Source organism: Bactrocera tryoni, chromosome 5 (genome assembly GCF_016617805.1).
Source record: "Bactrocera tryoni isolate S06 chromosome 5, CSIRO_BtryS06_freeze2, whole genome shotgun sequence".
Taxonomy (NCBI): domain Eukaryota; kingdom Metazoa; phylum Arthropoda; class Insecta; order Diptera; family Tephritidae; genus Bactrocera; species Bactrocera tryoni.
Genome location: NC_052503.1, coordinates 29,549,216 through 29,574,281, shown reverse-complemented (window position 1 = coordinate 29,574,281; position 25,066 = coordinate 29,549,216). Strand labels below are relative to the sequence as shown.

The 25,066-nt window shown below is 35.2% G+C and overlaps 1 protein-coding gene across 3 annotated transcripts in view; it reads right to left on the bottom strand.

Annotated features, from left to right (window-relative positions):
- The window catches only part of LOC120778304 (FH1/FH2 domain-containing protein 3), a 145,299-nt gene extending 123,059 nt beyond the window's left edge, over positions 1-22,240 (bottom strand). The window contains exons 1-2 of one of the 3 annotated variants that reach the window (XM_040110094.1): positions 22,028-22,240; positions 1,782-1,835 (exon numbers count right to left, since the gene is read on the bottom strand). In XM_040110094.1, the coding sequence (XP_039966028.1) occupies positions 1,782-1,835; positions 22,028-22,051 (78 nt within the window). In that variant the 5' untranslated portion in view covers positions 22,052-22,240. The remainder of the gene's footprint in view (positions 1-1,781; positions 1,836-22,027) is intronic. The other 2 variants (XM_040110092.1, XM_040110093.1) reach the window with 2 other exon arrangements.
- Positions 22,241-25,066: the final 2,826 nt, after the last annotated feature.

The window sequence follows — 25,066 nt, the reverse complement described above, 5'->3', positions numbered from 1 at the left end:
TGAAACATAAAAGAGTCATCTGGTGAGAAATGTTGGTCTCATTAGGTTAGGTTAAACTGGTATGCCAATGCGATACCAGATAGAGTTTCGTTTCTAGACCCAAGAGAAGTAGCATCCTTACATTACTCTAAGAAACTCCATTAATTTGCATACTCTCATTCCCTTATTTAAACTTGTCGGACGTAATCATCGAACTTCTTATGCTCTGCAGACGGTGTACTCATATTTAGTTCATCATGAAGTTTGTAACATTCAGAAGTACTCTATATACTTAAATAACGGGTTTTTCAATAAGAGCGCAGAGTAACGTTTGGGGATATCAATGAAATTCTTTATTTCTAGAGAGTGCATTCGATGCCATTATGTATGAAGCTCAATTTCTTTTGCAGGGCCACTAAGGGCACGCTTGTAGAAGTCCAGACGCTGAACCCAATTTTCGGCGGTTTTCAAGCATAAATTGGCCGACATTGCTGCAATTTCAGGTTCTATATTCGACCGAGGTTCATCAATCGTTGCTGGTTTGTTGTCATAGACCATAGGCTTGCACGACCGAGGCGGCCAATTGCCTGGGCCAAACTTGGTTTTCAATATATCGATTGTGACATTCGCTGTGTGGCTTGTGGCGTCGCCCTGTTGGAACTACATATTGTCAAAGTCCCTATTATTCAATTCGCTCAATTGTTGAAGTAACAGAACGATTATGACGATCATAAATTGGACGTAGCGCTCTTCAAATTTTGGCCATTGCTCCGGATTTCGGTAGTAAATTTTAATAATTTCAACTCGTTGTGTGTTCGTATATTTTTCCATGATGGAATGGCAAACCTTACTGAAGAGAAATGTCAAAAGAGCGCGGAAAACTAAGACGTCGCTTGCTCCCCCAATCGATCTACTTTTGTAGCGTCCCTATTGAAAAACCCACTATAACTATGACCGTCTGTCTACCTGTCTATCCGCCTGTCCGCATATACGTGTCCTTAGTTTTAGAGATATCGATCTGAAATTTGGCTTACATCCTGTTCTCAACAATAAGCTGATCGTTTCTTGGAACGGCCGATACGGACCACTATTGCATTTAGCTACCATTCAAATTGATCACTCAAAATGAAATTCTTGTACGGAAATTTTTTATTTTACATGAATAGTTTTACAAATTTGAATAAATTGTTCATAATTGATATTCAAACTTACTGGTTTGTATATACCTGTAGTGGCTATAAGAAATTGATCTGTGAAACTTATTCTAGCTGCAATGCAGCCGAAGTTAACGTTTTCAGTTTAATAGAATGCGAGTATTAAACCAGAAGAGCTTAAGAAAGCCAATAATTTAAAATACTTTTAAAAAACAATGACAAACAAATACAGAATATAAGCTTAATTTCTAAAAGCAAGTGTAATCTTTAAACTTAAAACAAAAAATTCGGCATTGCCACCCGTTTGAAAAATACTCTTTAAAAAAACATTAAAGAAATGAAATAACATAAAGACGGTAGAATGCTTAAAATTTTAAATATATTTCGTTGAGTGTTGCCACCTGTTTTAATTTTTATTTAATTATAACTACAAACAAGTAAGAAAGGGCTTGTAATAATCGAAGCCAGGGTGGTCAACTAAGGTTTAAGAAAACTTACAAATAATAAAAAAGGATTTCGAAGAGTTGCCACATGCGCAAACTTTCGCCTTCAAATATGACAACATGTGCTTCAAACTTAAAATATTTACTACGACATTGTTTTAAAAGGGTCATACCCTACCTTCAATATATAAAGAATGCTACTCACCGCACTGGATCCACTCGGCTTATAGGACGACCCCAAACTGGTTTTCCATGGCGACTGTAAAGAGAAAGAAAAATTATGAAACGCATAAGAAGTTGAAATTAATAAATTCTAAGTTGCGGCTTTCAAGAACTCAAATAGTAAACGTGCATGCGTGCCATTGTCTAAATTAATGAGAAAAATCTGTTAAAGTGCCGACCTGCCACACAAAGAAATCACGCATCCCGCGCCACAATTGCGTCATAAATAATAATTAATGGTATGTTCACAATGACATGAAATCAATTAAACACTTGACGAACAAACATGCCACAAAGGCGGCCCATAAACATAAGTATATATTAGTAGATATGTATGTACAAGCATGTGGCATACCACAACATGCAACATATTGCATTACGGCAAGTTGCATGGAAGTTTGTGCGCCCCAAAAATGAACCAAATCAAGTGCATAGGAGCCATTCAGAGATTTCTACAAAGACACAGAGGCATAGATATATGTATATACATACATACTTATACACATATACACTAATTTCCATGCTGTATTTGCCAAAAATATGTAAATTACTCCGCGCGCTAACGGTAAAAGGAGCAAAAATGGCTTTCCACATTCTTGGTCGCGCTCGTCATTTGTTTGCTTGTGTGTACTCTCAGTACATATCTACACATAACCACATACGTGAAGATCCCTACATAGTTCACATATGCTCGTATATGTTTGTGTATGCTTTGCGAATGCTTTCTTTGTCGACTCCGCGCCATTAAATGCACTCGTTGTCGGTACGGTGTTTTACCTCAGTGAGTTTTTCAATTAATTTCGGATGTGTAAACAGATTCATTTCGATTATTTCAACATCTGCGAGATTATAATTGGCACTGACTTCACTTCGAGTGTGCGGACAGATCAGCATAAAGATTCAGTGGCACAAAAATAGAGTTGAATATTAGGGTGCGGCAATTATTTGAATACGAAACGAATTTTAATGAATATTTTCAAAATTATAAAAGAAATTTCATCGCAAAAGATACTTAATGGTTTTATTAAATTATTTATAAGGTAAAAATTACCTTTATCGAGAAAGCTATTATTTATTATTAAATTATTCAGAGAATTCTTTTTTATAGTAAATCCGTGAGCGGATAACAGCTGGGTTGTGTAAAAATCGACTTCTCCGAATTAAGGGCTTGTTCATAAGTCTAACCTTTTATTAGTCTGGCCGTCGATCTGCCACGACTCACATTCTCCCATCTTTGTTACCAAGTTGTTATTGTATCTTTCTTTATTTGTTCTATTGCGCTCATGTTATTTTCGGATCTTTTCGTTGGCTCCCACAGCTGTTTTCTTTCGTACGTTAGAAGATCAATTAAGGTCCCAATAAGGCTTATGACTAATATTAAACGGCCTGATACTGCAAATCTGAAGGCTGCGAGGCAATGCACTATGAGCCGGTTTCCTTTTTAAGCACATCTGCCCAAATCTCATCTCCGTATAATAGGACACAGATTGTCTGATCAGTTGAGAGGTGATTTTCGATACCTTTCCTGCGGCAGGCTGGACTTATACCCAGAAAGCTAGTCTGGGCTCAAGTCTTACGCTTAGTTAGTTTACTGCTTTTTGTGACCCAAAAATATTTTGTGCTTGCTTGTTAGCGATAGTAGGTCTGTATTTTCCGTAGCGAGCTGAAGGTTGTGTGAGTCGAGTCATACTTGCATCTGTATCATGACCTGAGTAAGATTCATTAAGAAGATGACACAGAGGAGAAAAATCTTGATAAATTGTCAATCTTGGTAAATTAGCAAGATCTTGAATTTGTCAAGTGCACAAAATAGCGGTGTTAAAGTCCCGTTTCTATCGTTCCTTTCTTGGAAATTTTAAATTAATGGATTTTTCTATGCTCTTGATTGATGTAAAATAATAAGTTTAAGGGTCTGAATAGAAGGTCCGATATATAATATAGAAAATATACTTAATCTGATGTACTCGAGTTCTGACTTTTTATAGTGTCAGGCTATCGTTGATATACAACCGTTATTAATCCCTGCTACTATCAAGTAGAGAACGATCTTCACAGATCCGGGGTTAAAAATTTAGAAAATTTATTTTTCGTGTAATATTCTTGTAGAACCGACTTTCCCTAAATGGTGAATAATTTTTTGACACTTCTGAAGCTGTACCTTAAGGGCTTGAATCGATTTTTACCATCATCAGGCCAGGTCTGAGATAGGCAAATACCGATTTCAAAAGTTCCAAATTCAGCTTGTTTGAACTGTCAGTTTTCTGTACAATTTTATAGACATAAAGACCTTTTATCTTCATTTCGTAACATTCACCTGGGACGAAAACGGTTTCATGACTAAATTTTTACAAATTTATCACCGCAGCGTGCCTTTCTAATGAGTCATGTACTAAACAGCGAACAGACACAAATTTTTGAATCGAGCCCATTAACAATATCCAAGGTGATTCCGAGACGTTTTGGTTTTGAACTTTGGGGATTTTTTGAAAGCTTTTTAATTAACCTTTTTTTGTATGCATTTTTATACAATGGGAAAATAGAGAATTCAAAAAACAGCAAACATTTTGAAAAAGTCTGAGGGTCGAAACACGGCTTAAGATCTTCTTGGAGATCGTTCTTCTGTTTTAAAGACGGAAAACTTGCTTTAATATTTTTTCTTTACAAATCTCAAAGCGATGATTTCTTTTCCTTTTATACAATATATTATATGATATAGAAAAAGACTTAGAGGTATATATTCCACAAAGAATCGATCATTTGTTCCATTTCAAAGAATTTAAAAAAAATTGCCCAACCCTAATGTCAGTACACTAAAAATCAGCTAGATATTTAGTGTATATTTAGATCTATGCTCATAACATTTTTACAAGTAAATACATTTTTGTTTTTTTTTTGTTTTGTCTGTGTTGATTCGGTGCTTTTTGTCAAATGTGCAACATATCTCTGCAATCGAAATCGAAATAGAAGCATCCACTTGAAAAACTTGAAGCACTAGATAATATCTGAGCACAACTACTTGTTCCATCTATTCTTGGTAAACAACTTTCCACATAGAAAAATACATCGCTGTATACAGATATATACATATATATGCACATATTACACACAGAATACCAAATTCCAAAGCAAATTTTCAAAAATAGTCCAGCTGAGCCTATTTTTATGCCGGAATGCCATTGAGACGTTGACATTTACCACATCTTAGCAATAAATACTTACATACGAACATACATATGTACACACGGTACTTTGAGAAAAATATTCACATTTATTTGTTGGCGTTTAATTTATTTATTTTCCACATTGCAAGCGAGTGGCAACGCCTCAACCGTCGCTTTATGTTGTTGGTCGGCCGACTGCAAGCAATACATGGTCTATCCTCCAGCTCTGTCGCCACCACCGACGTTCATTTGCGGCATATGGAAGAAATCACTTTCGCATCACTTTGGAATTCGCGATTTTTAATTGCTTTAGTGTTGCACACTGATTGAAGTGTGTCTACTGTCTCTTTGTTTTACATATTGCGCAAATTGCATTTTATTATTCTTGCACATTTTGTTGAATACGCCTCGGATATAAAATAGTAAGAGAATTTTGAGTAAGAAGCAAGCAAATACAAGAAAATGTGTAACAAATATCCATATCTGACGGTTGAAGGATATAAGTTCATATTATAGTTAGCTGGATTCACGAAGAACTTACAAACGAAATAATTTCACGTTTTTGGCGTTAAGCTGAATTCCTCAAATAATAATTCAATAATACTAGAAACTATTTATAAAAACATACTATTCCGAGGTGCGGTTAAAGTACAAAATGACTTTTTGAGTGACTCAATAGAGAAGAGGCTTAGAAAATTGACGGTTCTCAAATGAATCAGACCGGGAACTTTGATCGGAATGTTCTTAGTAAAGATTATATCATATCCGGTTATCAAACTCATTTCATGAGTAGCATTATTGAACATTTTGGAACCCAAAAAGAGTTCTGAACTAAGGATATCTACCAGAAGAGGAGTACCACTTTAAAATAATCTCGGTAGGTAGTCACAACCATGCTCGTCTATCGATCTGTATATTTGAGTCCAAACCACTTTCTAATAACTTGATTTATATACAAAACTCTTCACACAACATTATTTTAATATGAACCATTTTGTAAGATAAAACTTAACTGAAGAAGCTGAGTACTATTGGATCTATAACTCTAGTCGTGGCGTTTCTTGATTAGTATTCCATTGTTCCATTTCAATATTATGGACATGGATTGGAAATCGCCAGTCCAAAAGCTTATACTACAAGTCTTCTTGTATGACATTTCTTTTAAGTATAAACAAAAACATTTTTTTGGAAGACGAAGAACCTCCTGGGTGGCCAAAAGAGTTGGGAGATGAGCAGATGGAAGCATTACTTGCTGCCGATTGTTGCCAAATGCAAGAAAAGCTCACAGAGTCTTTAAGAGTAACTCAAACACCCATTTTTAAACGTTTAAAAGTAACCGGATTTAATCAAAAGTAAAAGAGTTGGGTGCTAAATAATTCGAAGCCAAGAGACCTGGAAAAGCGGTTTTGAATGTTAGAAATGCTGCTTGAACATTTCAAAAAGAAGTCGTGTTTTCCAACGAACTTTTAATGATGACGAAAACTGGATCTAAATGACACCCTTTAAGGCAAAAAATCCCGGTAAATCGGCCAAATAAACAGCAAAGCCAAATATCCAAGGTATGTATATTTAGTGGGATGTAAAGGACTTACTGTATTATGAGCTTCCAAAACCGGTTTAATCTGTAAATGAAGCGATCGTATATTGCAAGACCAGTTAAAAATAATTTGGAAAATAGTGGGTGGAAAGTTTGGTCCCACTGTTCACCGAGGATCCATGTTGATGTACCTTACATTGACAGATCACACGTGAGTCATGTCAAGTTTTCACGTTATTTTCGTTCAATATTGTTTGGCATTTCATTATAAACCTGAAAAATGTTTATAAATCGTTCAACTTTATTACGAAAGTTCACGTTTACTATTCATTATTTAAATAATACTCGTCCAAATAGACCACGTCTAGCAAGCAATGAAGAAAATATAGCAGCCGTAGCAGATAGTGTTCACGAAGACCGTGGAGAGTCGATTCGGTGCCGTTCACAGCAACTTGGACTGACGTATGGAACGATTTGGCGCATTTTACGTCGAGATCTTAAATTGAATGTGTTCAAAATACAGCTTGTACAAGAACTGAAGCTGCTAGGCATTATCAAACAACATCACAACGCTGCATGGGGTCTTGAAAAGTTCAAAGAAAATCCAACGCTTTCGAGCCAAATTTTTTTCAGCGATGAGGCCCATTTCTGGCTCAATGTGTATGTAAACAAACAAAATTGCCGCTTTTGGGACAAAGAGCAACCTGAAGAGATTCCAGAGCCGCCATTTCATCCAAAAAAAAATAAGTTTTGTGCAGTTTTTTTTTCATAAATGATGCCGTTGAGAACGTAATCATAAATAAATTATTATTATTCTCAAAAATGTCCGAATTGTTTATTTTCAGATTATTATTAAACGAATACAAATTTAATTAGAATTTATTATTGAACGAACCTCGAAATGGATCACCTTTTACTTTGATTAAAACTATTGTCTATTTTTTCTCAAATCACAGGTTTTCTGATAATGTCATATATTTTCCGTCTAAATAGTTGATCATCATTTCAGGAATAAATTTATGTACATACGTTTATGGGAAAAAAACACATCCCTTGCCAAAACTTGCAGTCTAAATTTAAAACAAAACACAGAGTCTAAACTAAAACATACTTATAATTACTGCAAAGATTTTTTATTTCACAAAAAAAATATTCAAACTTATATTTCAAGTATTCAATCTGCTGAACTCTTTTCTTCAAGTACTATTTCTCCAACTTGTGTTCAATGAATTTAATACTCAATAGTACACACAAACAATTTTTCGTTTAAATTTTATTTTTTTTCCTAAACAACTTTCGGCTTAGCGTTGAAAGATTTTCGTTTTTGTTTTCTAAAATATTTCTTACGTATTGCAGAATATAGATTAAGTAATTTTTGGCACATTCCCTCAGACGATTTCATCAATGTACTGTAAACATTCGCGTGCCAACTCGTCGAATACCGTAATTGAAGTCAAGAAAATAGACGAAGCCAATATGTCGGACATGCAATGCTTCTCTAAATGCTAACTAATGGACGAATGCTAGTTTGTATTAAATAAAAGAATATATATATATATGTATATGTGTATACATATACACGAAGCCGAAACAAATTTCACACCACGCGAGTTTAAAACTGTTAAGACTATAAAATTGCATAAACCTTTGTATGTGTTGAGTTGAGTTCTAAATGTAAACAACAATGATTTTCGCCTCATTATTACGTTAATCTATGACATAATGAAATGCGCACCGAAAAAAATCCATCACTTGGCGTTTTAAATTTTGTTAGTTCATTGAAAAATTGGTTCTTATTCTTCTTCTCTGATGCGGCGCCAGCTATTTCGAAAGAGAGTAAGGCTACATTTGGTTTAATATGAGCGAGCTCAGTGGTGGTCCATTTGTGTCTGTACATATATTTTACTCCAAAGAAATATATTAACCATAATAGTTAAGTAATTTGATAAAAATAGAACAAATTGTGGCTGCCAATCGATATTCGATATATTTTACTCCCCTCAGCACAACTGTTTTTGAACTAAGATTGATAGCAGTCAATATTACGATGGTTTCTTTCCGCTACTTGTTTTGGTGTACTCTTGACAGCAAAATGCATTTGTGCGTGACGTCGTAAATGAAAGGCTTTGCAACAATTACTATGCAAGTTGGAGAGTTCATTCCGTTTATGACGTTGCATGTAGCAATCTTGTCTAAATAATACCTGATATGGACTATGACTAATATATTGTCAAATAAAATGCAAAACAACTCCTCATCGAAACATTCGAAATTGAAATTTTTGATGATCCAACTAGACGTACATCTTAGCCTTTTTTGACAGATCACGAGTGAGTCGTGTCAAGTTGTCACGTTATTTTTGTTTAGTCTTGTCTGGAATTTTATCATGAAAACACTTACGCCTGAACAATGTTTACGAATCTTTCAACTTTATTACAAAAATTCACGTTCTGTAAAAAATTGTTTCGCTCGCTTCGCTCAACTTATGGTCAACATGAACGTACTATTCACAACGCCATTCACAACAACTCTTAAATTGAAAGCGTACAAAATACAGCTTGCACAAAAACTGAAGCCGCTCGACCTTCCCAAGCGTTCCAAGAAGATCCGACGTTTTCAAGCAAAATTTCTAGCTCAATAGGTATGTAAACAAGCAAACCCGAAGAGCAACCTAAATAGATTCAAGAACTGCCATTTCATCCAGAAAAAAATAAAAAATTATGCCGATAGGAACGTAACCGCCAATAGCAACCGTTATCGTGCTATGATAACCGACAATTTGATGCCTGAAAGCGAAACTCGTGATCTCGGTGACTTTTAGTTTCAACAAGACGGCGCCACTTTCTGCACATCGCTTCAACCAACGGATTTATTAAGAGAACACTTCGGAGAGCAGATAATTTCATATTTTGGGCCGGTCGGTTGAACACCTAGATCATGTGATATCACACCGTTAGATTTTTTTTTGCGCGGATATGGAAAGTCTAAGCCCTATGCGGACAATCCCGGCCAGTCATCGAAAATTGAAGTCAACGGATGGATCATCTGACACGTAGCCGCGGCCAGCATTTGAAGTTTCTATGTTTTTTCTTTTAAAAGTAGGGACCCTGAAATAGATCACAGGCAAAAACTAGATTTGTGAAACTTGTATTTATTCTAATATAATTATTATAGACCGGTCCCAGAATGACTCCAGACATTTCTAACTTGAAGCAATTGTTTTAGCAACGTTTTAAACAGCTCTTTTAGTTAGCTGTTAAGAATATATCACCTATACAGGTCACAATGGAAAGGGTGGGCACATCATTTGATCATGTTAATGGTAGATACTGAAACAATGTATGACGAGAGATTGAAGAGTGAATTCTATCATTGAAAGAACAAGGTATAATTCCTAAATGTGAGGATCCTTTTACATTAACACTACAACTAAAATTATTTAAAATACCTGAAATTAGGAACATATTTCCTACAGCTAGCAAAGGTAAGCGGTTAACCAAAGAAAAATTCAAGTTTCGGTTTTAAGCATATATCAGATAGTATTTAATACCGACAACAAAACTGGTTTTTTTACCAGAACAAGGCTTTAACAGGAATAAGCTCCTCAAAAAATATAAGCATGCCATGTCGGCGCTTGCTGGTTGGAGAGTTTCGATGTCATATTCATAAACCCTTGTCTCACCAACAGGAATGAGGACTTTGATGAATGTAGCGTCCTCAGCTACGTTGTCAGACATTTATTTTGAGACTTCCAACAGAACGATTTTCGTGCATTCCTGAAGCATTTTGAACGATTATGCAGCAGCTATGATTCCATTGGAAGCAAAACATTTAAAGCAAACTCGTTGTTAATTTTTTTCATGGTATGGTAAGGAAAAATTTGATCTGTTGATAATTATTTTTAGTCTATGTATTATCTAGTAACTCCGGACTTAAGATCCAAGCAGGATATCTAGATCCTAATTATAGAATTGTTCTAGCAAAAGAAAAGTTAAATTCCTCATAACCGGACATCTACCATCGCTGTGTCCGGCTATAGGAACTGTCAAAATATGGGGCTTTTGCCACTGTGTTCAAAATGTTTTTTTATGAGTCAGAAGCTCAGAATCATAGTTTTACTGGACTAATAAATGTGATTCAAGAAGGCATAAGTGAATGAATGTCTTAATGACAATTATCCTATTAGTTACTGTTGAGCCACCGCGAACTAAACGGCGCCAGTGCAAATCAATTTGTTTTCTATGATCAGTATACGTATTGTTATTAAAAAAACTGTCTCAAAATACCAAAAATTAATAAGAATTCAAAAAAGCGAGAATTATAAATTTTACACAATTTTCTTGACAAATTTTATGGAATCTTTTCCGTTCATCAGAGATAATTTGAGCGAAAAAATACCAAACTAGTGTCCATCTCCGGTTATTAGAGCATGTCCGGTTATGAGAAGTGCTTTTGAATAATAATGAAAGCCCTGTGTTCTTGAAATATTGTCCAGACCCTATAAAGTATATAAAATATAAAAATTATCGGCGAGATTAATCCCTTTCCGGGTTTTTTTAGTATTCGAAATTTAAAAACACATTTTATTAACAGCCATCATTGCACTGCAGATCACCTTTTAATAGGACTTCTGACCAACTTCAGTGTATAGTCCAAACATTTTTTTTTTTATTTAATTATCTACAATTGATTCCAGCTGCCTGTAAAAACAGGCTGTTTTTAATAATAATAATCCATTCACTTAATTCCATCTCAAAAATAAAATCAAAAAATACCTATTTCCTCTCAAGCACACTGATTCAAAAAATGAGCTCATATTTCCACACAAGCCTCTTCTCGGCGATTTATAATTATTTACTAGTCACAAAATAAATGTCAGAAGTACTTAACTAAATAGAAGTGAAGAAATGTTTGCCTTGCTTTCGTACTAGCCACAGCAGTTCCACCTTTCAACACGCGCCAACAATAGCATTACTGCAACGCGTGCAACTGCTGCACACTTTACGAGCGTCGTCAACTCAATCAATAAAAGTTGCGCGGAAATTTATTTGGCTTTGCACTATTTTCAGCCTTTCAGCCAACTGCCGCACTTATTTTTAGTGGAATAATTAATTGTAGATTTCCTTAAACTTGAATGCGAGCGGCGATGCACACGAATTGAGCGCTTAACGGTGCACACACTCGTGTGTAGTCACGAGTATAAATAGGCGCACAAATATATATTTATTTTTACATATATATATGCATACATGTATGAGTGTATGTGTATGAACACACTTACAGTCATCTTAAGATGCAGGTCTATTTTCATTTTGAACTAATACCAGCGCAGTTCAATCCGTGCAAACAGTGATATTACTATTAGTGTGTTGTTGTTGTGTTTGCATTGTGTGCGTATATTCTATATATTTGGATAGTAATTGCAATTAACTTGCAGAAATTCTTTCCTTTTGATGGGAACTTTCTGAAAATATAAACAAGTATGTTATAAGGGGGAAGCATCAAAAGCCGGAGTGCGTAACTTTAATACGCTAAACCTAGCCTACTACCAGCACAAGACTTTCTCACGGAACCACGGGAGGACAGGACATTTAAGTCTCATATATAGAGCGAAGTGACGGATGCCTAATCTGTTGACATCTATAGACGTCTGTTAACGCTTCGCTAACAGCTTTCCCTTTCTCAGTCGACTGACACATTAGTGTCTTCAAATTATCCACCGTAAAACTTTTTCACTTATATTTGAAAAGCGAGCAACTGCGCTTGTTCGACAGTTTTGATGAATGTCATAACATAGTCTGAAAAGGTAGCTTCTAAATCATCCATATCCCCTAAAAAGTCAGATGGAAATCCAGGTCCCCATGTGGTCTATCTATTCACGAGTAAATGTCCGTTATGCTACTGTGATCAAACTGAAAGGTAAATTTTGTCTATTTCATCTGCAATACTCGTAACCTTATGCCAATTGATTTTCCAGTCAACATAGCACGTGGAAAAATTCTCCTTGGAAAACTCCCCAGAGCCTTTTTCGATTCAGCTTTTATATCCTAAACTGAGACAAAACGGTGTCCTCGGAGTGGTCGTGTGAATTTTCGGAATAGCCAAAAGTCTCAAGAAGGTAAATCAGGCGAATGCGGTGGTTGCGGCACGATATTAGTTGAAAATGTGGCGAAATGGTCACGAATAACCAATGCACTAAGAGAAGGTGCATTATCGCACTTCTTTGTTCAATAAATTCAGACCTGGGAAAAATTGAAGAATTCACTTTTAGAGCTTCAGAAAATGACGCGTATCTCAAATACTAATGAATATTTTGACGTGAAATTTAGCATAGATGTCACTAACAGAACTACCAACTTACAAAAAAAAAATTTACCAATTCGATCTACAACTTTTTGGCGCTCTTGTTCTTCTCCTCTGTATTTTCCAATACGGTTTTAGGCTATGATATGATATACATATGCTAAAATTTAGTATCTGAGTTTTTGTATCTTGATATACGTAATGATGTGAACTGATGCTAAAAGTGGATAAAACCCAGTCAATATGTATCCTAGCCTCTTTCTGTCTAATGTATGTATTGCTTTTCATGTTATAGTTGACTTTACGTCTAATTTATCGGTTACGTTATCTCAATATAGTTGCGTAAATATAAATATGTTATCCAGCATACTTTGTTTTAATTTCAAAAGCAATGCTATTGAGTATTATAATGATTTAACACTCTGAGAGTGCCTTCATGACATTTGGTAGATATTAATTGAGGTTTGCACCGCGACCTAAGGTCTATTGTGCCCTCCTCTCTGTCACAACGACTCTCATAGATCAAGCAGATTAATAAATTTGAATATACTGCTATGTGCTATTTAAACGAAGTGATACCTATTCGAAAACATGGATCTGCAGATTATTGTGCTGTATATCATCAGTTACTCGAGGGTTTCCAGCTCCTTGTCGCCTAACAGACAGTTTGCACAGGAGTTTAGGCACACGTTGAATAAGTGCTTTTTGAGCTTACAATGGCGGTGTAAAATCCGAGAAGTAGGCGGAATTTGTTTCCCGAGAGGTTAACTAGTTCAAAGGTCGTAAAGTGCGTTCGTAACCACCCATTAGTAACTTGGTCTGACGCATGCTTTTGGAGTTGTTGCTAATACTTCTCCCTACCTAATCTTTCCCCCTTAAATAGCAGCATATACATTGGTCAATATATTAAGTATTTTAATGGTATTTTTTTCTTTTTGCTCTGATTTAGATTATTCACCAAAATTGGCCACTTCTGGGTGATTGCTTGATTGATACGATTAAATTATTGACAGTGTACGTCCAATGTAGAGTTTTGACCGTAACCGAGCAGCATATCGTTGTTGATTCCCAGCCAATTCCACCAAACATAAAGCAAAACCTTCCTAACCGCCAATACAAGCTAGACCACCGTTTCAACCTCATTTAAGTGGAACCTGACATATTTTTGCGCCTCATTGATTTGATAACAAGAATTATGAAAATACCTTTCCAGAACTGTTAAACTATGAACATTGAGACATGGCTTGAATTTAACGCAAATACCATGGACAAGAAGCAAAATATCCATATGAAACTAAGTGAGTCTTTGACATATGTATTTTCTTTACGGACGTAGAAATCGCTTACGCTATTATAGCCGACATCTTTGACATATAGAATAAGTTATTGAGATTCTATGTTTGATTTCTTAGCACCTTCTCTTTTATTGTCCAGCCTTTCATAGACTGAGGTTGAAATATCTCGGCTGTCTTACCTCCGGCGAACCAGGAGTCATAGCCGAAATTGACATTAGCCGTCTTCACAAATTTGTTATACGCTCAAATTGATTTGTCGATTTTTAAGGGTCTTATGATTTATAATATAGGAGTTTCATATAACAAAACGAATCACCGTTTTAAGCCCTTAAAGTGAGATCCCTGTTTGGGCTGATCTCATAATCTAAACGAACCTAACCCAGGTTTGATTCCCCACTTTAGGCATTCGTTTTTATCCTTGCTTCCTGGACTTAAGTTTACTTTCTTAAAATCCTTATATAATATTGCTTATGTTTCATCGCAGTTATTAAGAAAATAAAACTCTTTTAGTTATTGTTCTCTTTTGGCTCTGTTAAGACTCATTTGACGGGTTTGTTTGCTGAAAAGCTCAAAAATCCGTTATATTGAACTAAAATGTTCTTTTAATTCTTTTGATGTAAGCACTTGAGATCATCATCATATCTTTTAAAAGAATGCAACCTTGTTTCTTATTTGATAACAAATAAATACCAAAATATTTTATTAACTTAAATTGAATAAAATTGTGAAAAATAATAAAGTTGGGGTCAGGGGAGGCAAATATTATATACCTATATCAAAGTACCCACTCTACATAACATCCGCTAATAAAATGGCATTAAGAGAATAATTTCTCGCCCATAAAGAGAATTCCTTTGTTGCAAATGTCTTCATTGTAAAATTATTGCATGGCTTTGTCTTTATTGTTGTTGTAGTGGATATTTTCAATTATTATGGCAACAATTAATGTTTATTTTATTAGGGCTGAAATGCGAAATATTTGCGCAAATGTTGCACTTGTAATGAGTTCAATTGGATAATGGCTTGGTGGGATGGGGTGGAGTGGAGTGGATTACAAATAGTGCGCCATTGGCGTGTAGTTTCCACGCCGCCTGCAACAATGTATTTATTTTGGACTTATTTGTGCTAGCTTGTTATTGTACTGACACGCTGATATATTGATGATTCGAGGAAGCAAAGTAGCTAATTTGCTAATTATATTGTGCAATAAACTTCAATCTGAAAATATTGCGTTGTTGTGAGTATTTTACATTTGTTTGATTTGTGTACTACTGATTGGGACAAGTAAGTAACCTAAGGCGAGGGTAAGAAATATTAAGTGGTTTAGTGAAAGTCAAAATTTTGTCTAAAACCCCTTCCCAGTAGCAAAGTTGGTCAACTAAATGAATGGTTATGTTAAATTAATTGCAGTATTGGCTGAGACCTGCTAAACATTGCAAAGTAATGCTGAAACTAGCCTGATTACTCACTCACGAAGTGTATTATAACTCTTTTCTAATTCATAATCTATTCCAAATATTTTTTGATTGAATAATTGAGAAGAGTTAACCATTCGTAGCCACTCCAGATATTAAGAATTATTAAATATCTGATAATCAAAGCGAGATTATGTATGACTAAACTGTGAAATTCGGATTTGAGGCTTCATTACAGTTCAAACGCGCAGAGCAGCTTGTGCAGGGTTTACCGGGGATATTAAGTCATGTCCGACAGAGCCGCTTAACATGCACCTGCATCAGCTACACATAGCCGCGTTTACTTGAAAAGTAGCAACAAGTTCTATTGCCAGAATTAAGAAAATAATAGCTCCGGTTTTAAGCTCCTAGTTATGGACATAGCGCCCTACTGAACCAGCTAAACTTATCTAAGTCAGAGTACTCCACAGGTTAGATTTCAATAGTCACTTTCACATGAATAGAGAAGAGCTTTAATAGGGGTGAAAGACAATATCTATATTTATATCGATGGTTCCGAAATGGTCAGCATAATAGGGGCGGGGTTATACTCCAATGATCTTGAAATCACTCTCTTTCTCTCCGTCTATCAAACTCAACGAGCATCTTCTAAGCGGAAGTACTAGATATAGGCAAGAAAGGCTTTAAGCTCACTGGCAAATCAACCTAACTTGAACATAATTTTTAATTCTCGGACACAGGAACATTTTCGAAAGGGCAGAAAAATTGCCAAGCTAATAAACCCCGGTAAACTCTCTTTAGACTCCGAGGCCCTTCCGGAACGGGTGTAAGATGCAAGTTAACAAATCTGATATGGCCAAGTTTGACAGAAATATTACCAAAGGCTTAATAAATAGGTTCAGAAATAGTATGCAGACGTAACGCTACTATAACGGGATACTAGCCATTCGGAAAGCATGCTGTACGCTAGATGGTAATAATGAAACCGTTTTCCACTTCCTCTTTTAATGTCCAGCTCTGTCACAAACTCGACACAAAATACTTGGAACCCATCAGACACTATACCTTGTATGGCTTAGCACAAAAAGCAAAGCTAATTGGAGAAGTTTCACTGATAGCACCAAAGCACGATAAAACGGGATAGCAATATTATAAGGTCCCCAGAGCGACAATACTCCTACCTCCCTACCGTTAGTTCATTACAGGAACAGTTTTTCTAATTGCCACCTGATAACTGCCATGAGAGACCTGATTGGCAGTATAGCCACATCATCTTACTCGATTTAGACGGAAACAATAACAATAACAAAATTGTCATATTGAGCAGGAATATAATCATTGGAGATCCTTGATGCGCCATTGATTGTCTTCCAAGCGATTATTTGAGCTACAATTTTTCCCCATTTAAATTTATTAACTAATTTTTGTTTCAGTTTACATAGATACACTAACTGATATTTTTCATTTTTTTTTTGCACTATCACATTAAGGTTCAACGTTACTCATACGTCATGGATACCAAATAACTCTGGAGTAAATACTAAAGGTACAATGTTACTCATACGCTATGGATACCAAATAACCAACATTAATCATTGATGTTGTTAGACAATACTGAAAATAACTGTATGTATATAAATTATTTAGTTTTTTAAATAATTTAAAAATGAATATCAACTACTGCCATTTTTAAACCATTTTAGTTAAAAACAACAATTTTTTTAAATTTAAAAAAAATTTTTAAGCAACATTTTTAAGCATTAAAAGCCATATTTTTTACAGAATTTTCTTTTAACATCTGGTGGCTACATGTCGATTTAACGACGAAATTCGTAGCCTTCAAAATCAAGTGAAAATCTGTGTCGACACAAACTGCCAGTTTAGCTGAAGCAATCACTCCACTAACAAATTGACAGAACCTTGATTTTCTCAATTAAAGCGCAAACAAAATGTAAATAATCCGCCAAAAAATAAACAAATAAAATATACAACGGATGCCATGCTAAAGACAAGCGAGCGAATAGAACAATGCAAATATTTCAATGAAAATCAAAGTAAAGCAGAAGTGAGGAAAATGGAGCAAGTACACAGTTTTGTTGAAAATTAGGCAGAGCGGTGGCCAAAACACAACAAAAAAATTTAACAAAAAATTAAAAAAAAAAATAAAATAAAATAGTATAGCTTGAAAATTGAGTGGGAGATCTAGATATACAGATGCGCGAGATAAGATACACAAAACAGCTAAATAGAATATATGTACAGTACATATGTGCACTGGTAGTAAGTATAACCAAATCTGTTTACGCAAAAACAAGAAACTTTTTTTAACAAAAACAAAAGCCAAAAACACGAGCATATCTTTTGAGAAATTTCAGCTAGAAAATTGTGCCATTAACAAGCGCTGGCGTTAGTCGGTATCGAGAATACCTGCCGTGATAGGAATATCGCACCAAAACATAGATTATTGCGTATTTATAGATGTATTTATAAAGCAAACAATAGCCGCGGCTTTGTGCCTGCATGGTGAGCTATTTCTAAAGTGATTCGAACTAAACTATTTGGATAAGAAAATACCGAAGTGAACAGGAAGCAAATCGCAAGCCAAACAGTCAATGAGAAAGCAGAAAAAGTGCCTAAGTTTCATGTGGAGAGAGCTTCGCTTTAGAAAATACACGGAAATATAAAAAAATGTGAATGTATATGTATATGTGTGTAAGTTCATAATTTTTTAATTGTCTTTATGAATTATGCGCTTTTATGTTTAAGAATTTGAACATATTTAATTTTCCTTTGTTGATTTTTCGTACAATGTATACACCTAATAATTAACCATATGAAGAATGACATAAAATAAATGTTCCCACAAAACAATTTGGGCTTACGGATTTAATAGCCAATAAGGAAGGAAGGAGGGTATCACATCATGCTTTTGCAAATTGCAAGGAGTAAAAACGGGTAATACTTTCAGGCACTTAAAGGTAGGTAGTTATATGCTATCTAGGCCAAGTTTTACCCAATTTTATTCATTCTAAGCACAAAGATGCACCGTCATTACAAAACACTCTCTGTATTTTATTAAGATAACTCACATATTCCCCAATATAAGCGGTAGAAAGTCAGGAAAGTATTGACTCGATACAACTCATCTCTAACATACAGACTAGTATGTCTGTCAGGAATAACTCCGGTCAACAAAAAAAATATTTTTTTTGGGGGTTTCTGTTCTCATGCTTGAATTCTGATTCTAGACATCGAAAAACATTTAAATATTAATCTTTAGTTCTTTAAGTTCGCTTTGGGCTGATCTACAGCGATAAGTATATTTGGAGTATAATACGAGAGAGCTCATATGAGAAATACAAAAAATATTCACTTTTAGACAGTAATTTCTTGTTATTTTACATTTATATATTATTATTTATCACACATCTTGAATAAAAACGACTCTTGTATCTAAAAAAAAGTTTTCTAACTATAATCTATAGTGAAATTGTAGAAAAAATATAAAAATCAGTCATTTCTGCTTAAAAATCGAAAAATTGCTCTAATTTCTACGAAAGCAAATTTTAACTGGAAAAAAATTTGTTCCTTATTTTTGTCATAGGAGAAACTAAAATTTAACATGTAGATGTCAGACTCAAAATTCGTGTTGACCGGTGTAATCCATTCCTTTCTGAATTTCAATTATAAATCCGACACATTGATCAATATTTTCGGTAAAAAGTCAAATATATGTACTGGAGTCAACATATTTGGTACTTTAGACCTTTTTGATACGATTTGGACAATGCTTGGTCATTAGCATACTTCAAAGGCACTATTCATGCAAAGTTTTATTTCTTTATTTTAATTGCTTTCTGATTTGTAATCGTTAAAGGATCAAATGGAATCAAAAATTATGTTATAGGCGAAGTAAGCGTGATTGTACAACCCATTTTAACACAGTATGATAAGAATATCATTGAAATATCATTTAACGAATTTGGTTGAACCGAGCAAGCAGGTCGTCGGTGATAAAAGTGGGCGGTGCCACGCCCCTCATTCGAAGTTGACACCATTTCCTGTAAAACCCTCTCATACAATCTCGGGGGCAAAACTGAATGTCTCTGGTGTACTTAGTTATTGATTTATTTCGCTCTTAGTAGTTTCAATAGTACCGCTATATGGGGAGTGGGCGGGATTATCGTCCGATTTAATCGATTTTTATAGTGCCGGTATTGGCACTGAATGTTTTCTAAGCAATTTTGGCTTTTAACGTTTGCAAGGATGGACGAGGAGTGGACAACTGGACGAACAGGTATTACTTCACTTCTAATCGATGAAATGTCATGAAATTGTCACTAGACAATCGATAAAGATAGCAGATTCTAACGCACTAGTCGACATATAGATGGCGTATCCAGCGAGCGCTATATTCAAAAAGTCCTGTTTACTTTGGAATGCACTTAGGTGAACAAAACCATTATACTCTGTAGCAATAATATAAAAGTACATTTTTAAAATCTCTTACTGAAAAAGTTTTGCTACAGAACAAATTTTACATTTAAGGGCATTAAAAGAAATATCCTGAAAGACGAGACTACTAGAGAACAGCAAGACTTCATAAACTCAAACTCAAAACATTAAAGAAAAAATAAAATGTCAGAGACACTGTCCATATTGTTACTTCTTTGCCATATTTTTGTTGGATGAGCATTACTTTGTATCAATAAAATTAGGTTAAAACAAAGCAAAAACATCATTTTTTGAAGCTAGCTGTATGCTACCCTGATTAAATTTGTTTGATTGATTTTGGGATTTCCAATATTAATGATATGATAAGTTGTTCTCACTCAAGAACTGAATACGAAGAAAATCTACAATTATTTATAGACACACTGACAGTTTTATGTGGTTTTTGGACTGAAGGAATCATCAGTCCGTACTTCACTTGGTAACAACCTTACTGTTAATGGAAAGCAGTATAGATGGATGACAACCAACTATTTATAGCCGCTATTGGAAGAAGTTGTTCTTGAAAATATTTGGTTCCATCAAATTGGGGCTACGAGCCCCACAGCTCATGCAACACCCGAATTATTGTGAGAAAAGAAATTGTAAAAATGATTGGACTCCAAGAAGTTGTGGCTTAACACCATTAGACCACTTCTTGTGGAGTAATTTGAAGTCATAGGCCTTTAGCAATACACCAGACTCTCTTCAAGCTTTAGAAGTCAATATTGAATATGATATTCATGACATATGAGTTCAGTGCAAATAAGACTAGAAAATTGGGTTCATCAACGAACGTGATCCTGTAAAAGAAGTCGTGTTATATTTTGAACTTAATTGTATCGAATATACTTCACATTAAATAAAAAAACATTTGAATCTCCTTAACAATTAATAGGTTTTTTTTCTTTTTTGGAAAGAAATCATTTCAGTCTTATTGGAAAATCCTGTGTTCTTTATTTTATTTTATACAAAAAAAATCTTTCAAATATCATTTCGATCTTAAGTATATGATCTCTCTTATAAAAGTGTACGTAACCGCAATCCAAATTTGTTTCAAAGTTTAAACATAATTTAAATTCACAACAATACACCAGTTCAAAAATCGCTCAAATAATTTTGAGCTGAAATATACTTACATACTAAATAATTCATTACACTTATCTATGATTTACTTTATTAGGGAATTATTCATTTTAATTTAAACGAAGAAGGTGTGGTGTTTATTAGTTCTCACGCAAAACCCACCACTAAAAATATTTAAAATTGTTTAATTGTTGATTTTTGTATTTAAAAGGTCCACACATTATATTTTTGAGTTATGAAGAAGTCGATACAAAGTTATGAAAATCCGAAAAATATTTTTTGCTCAAGATTCCATTGATTTGAAGCTCTGTGATTTTTTATGGTTTTGAAAATTGTAATATTAAGAGGTTTTGATAAAAAAAGAAAAAATATTAAATATGATACTCAACGATTTCAGAGATCGAAAATTGTTTAATGAATTTGTTTCTAAAAATATATTTGAAGTAGAAAACCTCTGATATTCGGATTTGACCATTTACGAGAAAAAATCTCTTTTCTCAAAGATTAAGTGAAATTATTTTAGTGTGCATATGAATAATTTAGCTTGAAATATTTTGGCGCAATTAACCCTCAACTACAGAAGTTACTGCCTCCGAACTGCGCTAACACCAATAGTTCAAAATAAATATTTTGGCTTAAAGGACCACCAACCGGAACTTAAACATTAGCAATGATGTATGAAGAGATTGCATTAAGTGGCGCATGTCTTCGAAATACATTTGGACTAAATACTTTAAGACGTCAGCAAACGTGCGAAAACACTACAAAACTCAAATCTTCAAACAACCAACAATTCATAAAGCGCACCGCAAAATATCCGGCAGAAATTAACACAAAGTACATACAATTGCTGTGGAACAGAGCACCCACTAAACACTATACATATGTTGGTGTATGTTTACCTACATACTATTTTCTTTCAGATAGCACACTTTACTTACATAACTACTGCGGTAGGAAGACATGATTGCGTATTTGGCACAAAGGCCAGCCGTGAACTCGCTGCAAAAATATTTTCACACCCGCTGCGCCTGCTTCCGTTTCATATGCGATGAATTGAATTTTATCTTTTGCTTTTCTATTTTATGACACAATGTTGCTTTGCCACTTTTCGCTTGCGTATATTTGCTTTCTTGCTCGATTTACACTGCACCTTTGCCGATTATTGCACAGAAGCGCCGTGTCGTGGGTTGCACGCGCGCTTGTACGATTTCACTTGAATTAATTGAAATGAAAATATTTTATTTTTATAATTTAGTTTGGCAGCCTTTGTTAGTCAATTTGCAGCTTTTGCTTAACACATTCAAATATGTATTTTTATTGCCGTGCGAACGTTGGCAGTTGGGCGGCTGGCAATTACTTGGGTGAGCACTTTTAATGAAAATTAATTTAATGAAATCGACGCTGATTAGCAACTATGTAATACGCTGCTTAATTTTTTTTCATTTTTTTATATTACTTTGCTTTGTTTACTTTTTCTAATAATTTTTAGTTGCGGCTTGCGTGGAATAAATTTTTTGCACGAAGCGCGCTGGCTGCCGCTCTTCCATCAATTATCATTGACACTTCTAATTGCGCTGCGCGCTGTGTATTGGCGTTGACTGGCTCGCGTCGCGCTGGGGCACTACCGTTCAATCACTTTTGAGCACACCAATCAAGGGTTGTGGCGAATCTGGTGGCGCATTGCTGTCGCTAAAGAACCGAGCGCGCTTTCAGAAACACTTTTTATAGCGATTTCTTTAAAAAAACATATATACCCATGTATATATAACAAACGCACAAATATATTCTTGTTTTTCTTATGCTTCGCAGTTCATTTAAATGCACTTAAGGACCTCTAATGTATTTTCAATTGCCAATTAATGCTTTAAGTGCACTAATTGCAGCGCGCAGAACCGCCGCGCTCACTAGCGGATAAATAAGCAGTGCACAGCACTTGCCAAAATCCAGCGCGCACGTATAATCTAAGCGACGCGCAAAATGACTAGTAAAAATTCGTTACGCGCACATATACATATAAACGCGTTAATACAAGCACATACAAATAAACATTATACACAGCATATACATAAATGTATATTTTTTGTTATTTTTGTAACGCGCTCACTTTTAGGCGTATTGATTGCACGCGCGCTGCACTTTTCGTACGCGCCGCACCGGTTGATCCCTAAGCAATCCTGACGCAATGGCTTAACAAACTGAAAACTCACTCGTTTAACGGTACACGCATAACCCGGCAGCGGCACACAAAATGCACCACAACTATATAAATTTACTAGATACTTTAGAAGAGCACGCACACAGGTATGTAAATGCGCGCGTTGCAAAAGTGGAGCGCCGCGGCGTTGTGTACGCGGATGCGAACGCGCACTAGCTTGTCACGTCATTTTTATTTGTGCAGCTGCAGTTTTTATTTAAAAGACACATTGAATTCACTTCGTTTATTTTTTGTTGTATTTCTCTTTTATTTTTTTTTCTTGTTTTTGTAGCAGTCGCCACTTTTTGTCGCCGCGCACCGCTCGGTACTTATTTTTAAAATTCAGCGAGCGAAAAATACACAATTTCTATTTGAAGTCTTTTTTTTTTTGGCTCCCCACTTTTCTTCATTTACTTTGTGCTCCCCGTGAAATGTGGGGAAGAATGTGTAAAAGTGTTGGCACGCGTCTGCCTCTATGCGTATTCGCTATCGCCGCTGTGATGGCTGTTGCGCGTACGTTACGCTTGCACGGCGCGTTGTCAAACGACTAAATACGAAATCAGCTTCCGACTGCCAACTCGCCACAAGCAGCGCGTCCGAGGTTCGACGCGCGGCGCTCAACGCGTTGCAGTCAACAATTTACACTCGGCCACTGCTTTGCGCCGGCTGCTCGACTTAATGCGATTAGAATCGATGTGATACGATATGATTTTCAAAAGTAGAAAAAAATATCATAAAACGAATTATAAATTCATAGTGGAAAGCGGCATCCCTTTGCGTCAGATATTCAAATTCGTGCGCAGTGAGCTTGCCGATCTTCGGCATGCCGAGCACAAACGTTCACTCTCAGCTAGTTGCCGGTGGGTGAGTGTGAAAGATGCTTAGCGCTTAGCGAAAATTTTCTTTTGTAAATTTATTATAATGTTCTGTAGTGTATGGGTATGTTTTCCAGCGGCGTAGTTAGGAATATTCTATTCAGGTATATATGAACATAAATAAAAAAGTGAGTTTTGAAACAATTTTTCCTCTCTCTTAATTTTTATGAATAAAAACTAGTAAATACTTTTTTAGCATCGCGACGTCAAGAGTTCAGCTCTCATCACTGAATCAAATATTTATCTCAGTTCCAACCGAAAATGAGATAATTTGCTTGAATAACTACAATAACTTGAATTATGGGGAATCGAACAAACAACTAGCTCAAGAAATCTATAAAATTTCAAGGAGTTATACAACTTGAAAGAGACTTATAGATATTTGATCAGAACGAACAGAGAATTGGTTGGAGCAGATAGGCAACCATTAATTATTATTATTAAGGGTTATACGGTCTTATTATATTAACTCTAAATTTCGAAAGAATAATGACTATTTTCCGCTTATCTACTGTTAAAAAGAGTTGGACATATTTTAAAGGATCTCCCGATACTAAAAGACTTAGGTATAGTAGAGCCTAAAGAAGTTTTAAGGAAACTATCGGCAAGTCTGTAGCAAGCCTGCAGACTCACACCTGGAAATCAAAATGAAAGGTCAAATATTTAGATTCAGACATGACAGAGCTGATGCTCTGACCTTATATACTCTGAAGAGTATATTAAGTTTGCAATTATGTTGGTAAGTCCAAAAAGGTCAAATCAGAGACCTGCGACGAGCTTCACTAGCCCTGTCCGTCTGTCTGTCTGGAAATCGTAATTAAATTCTCCGGGTAAATGATATTTTGCTAAGTTGGTAGGACTTTCATTAATTAGCCAGTTTGTTCACAGAAGCTGATTAAGTCGGTACA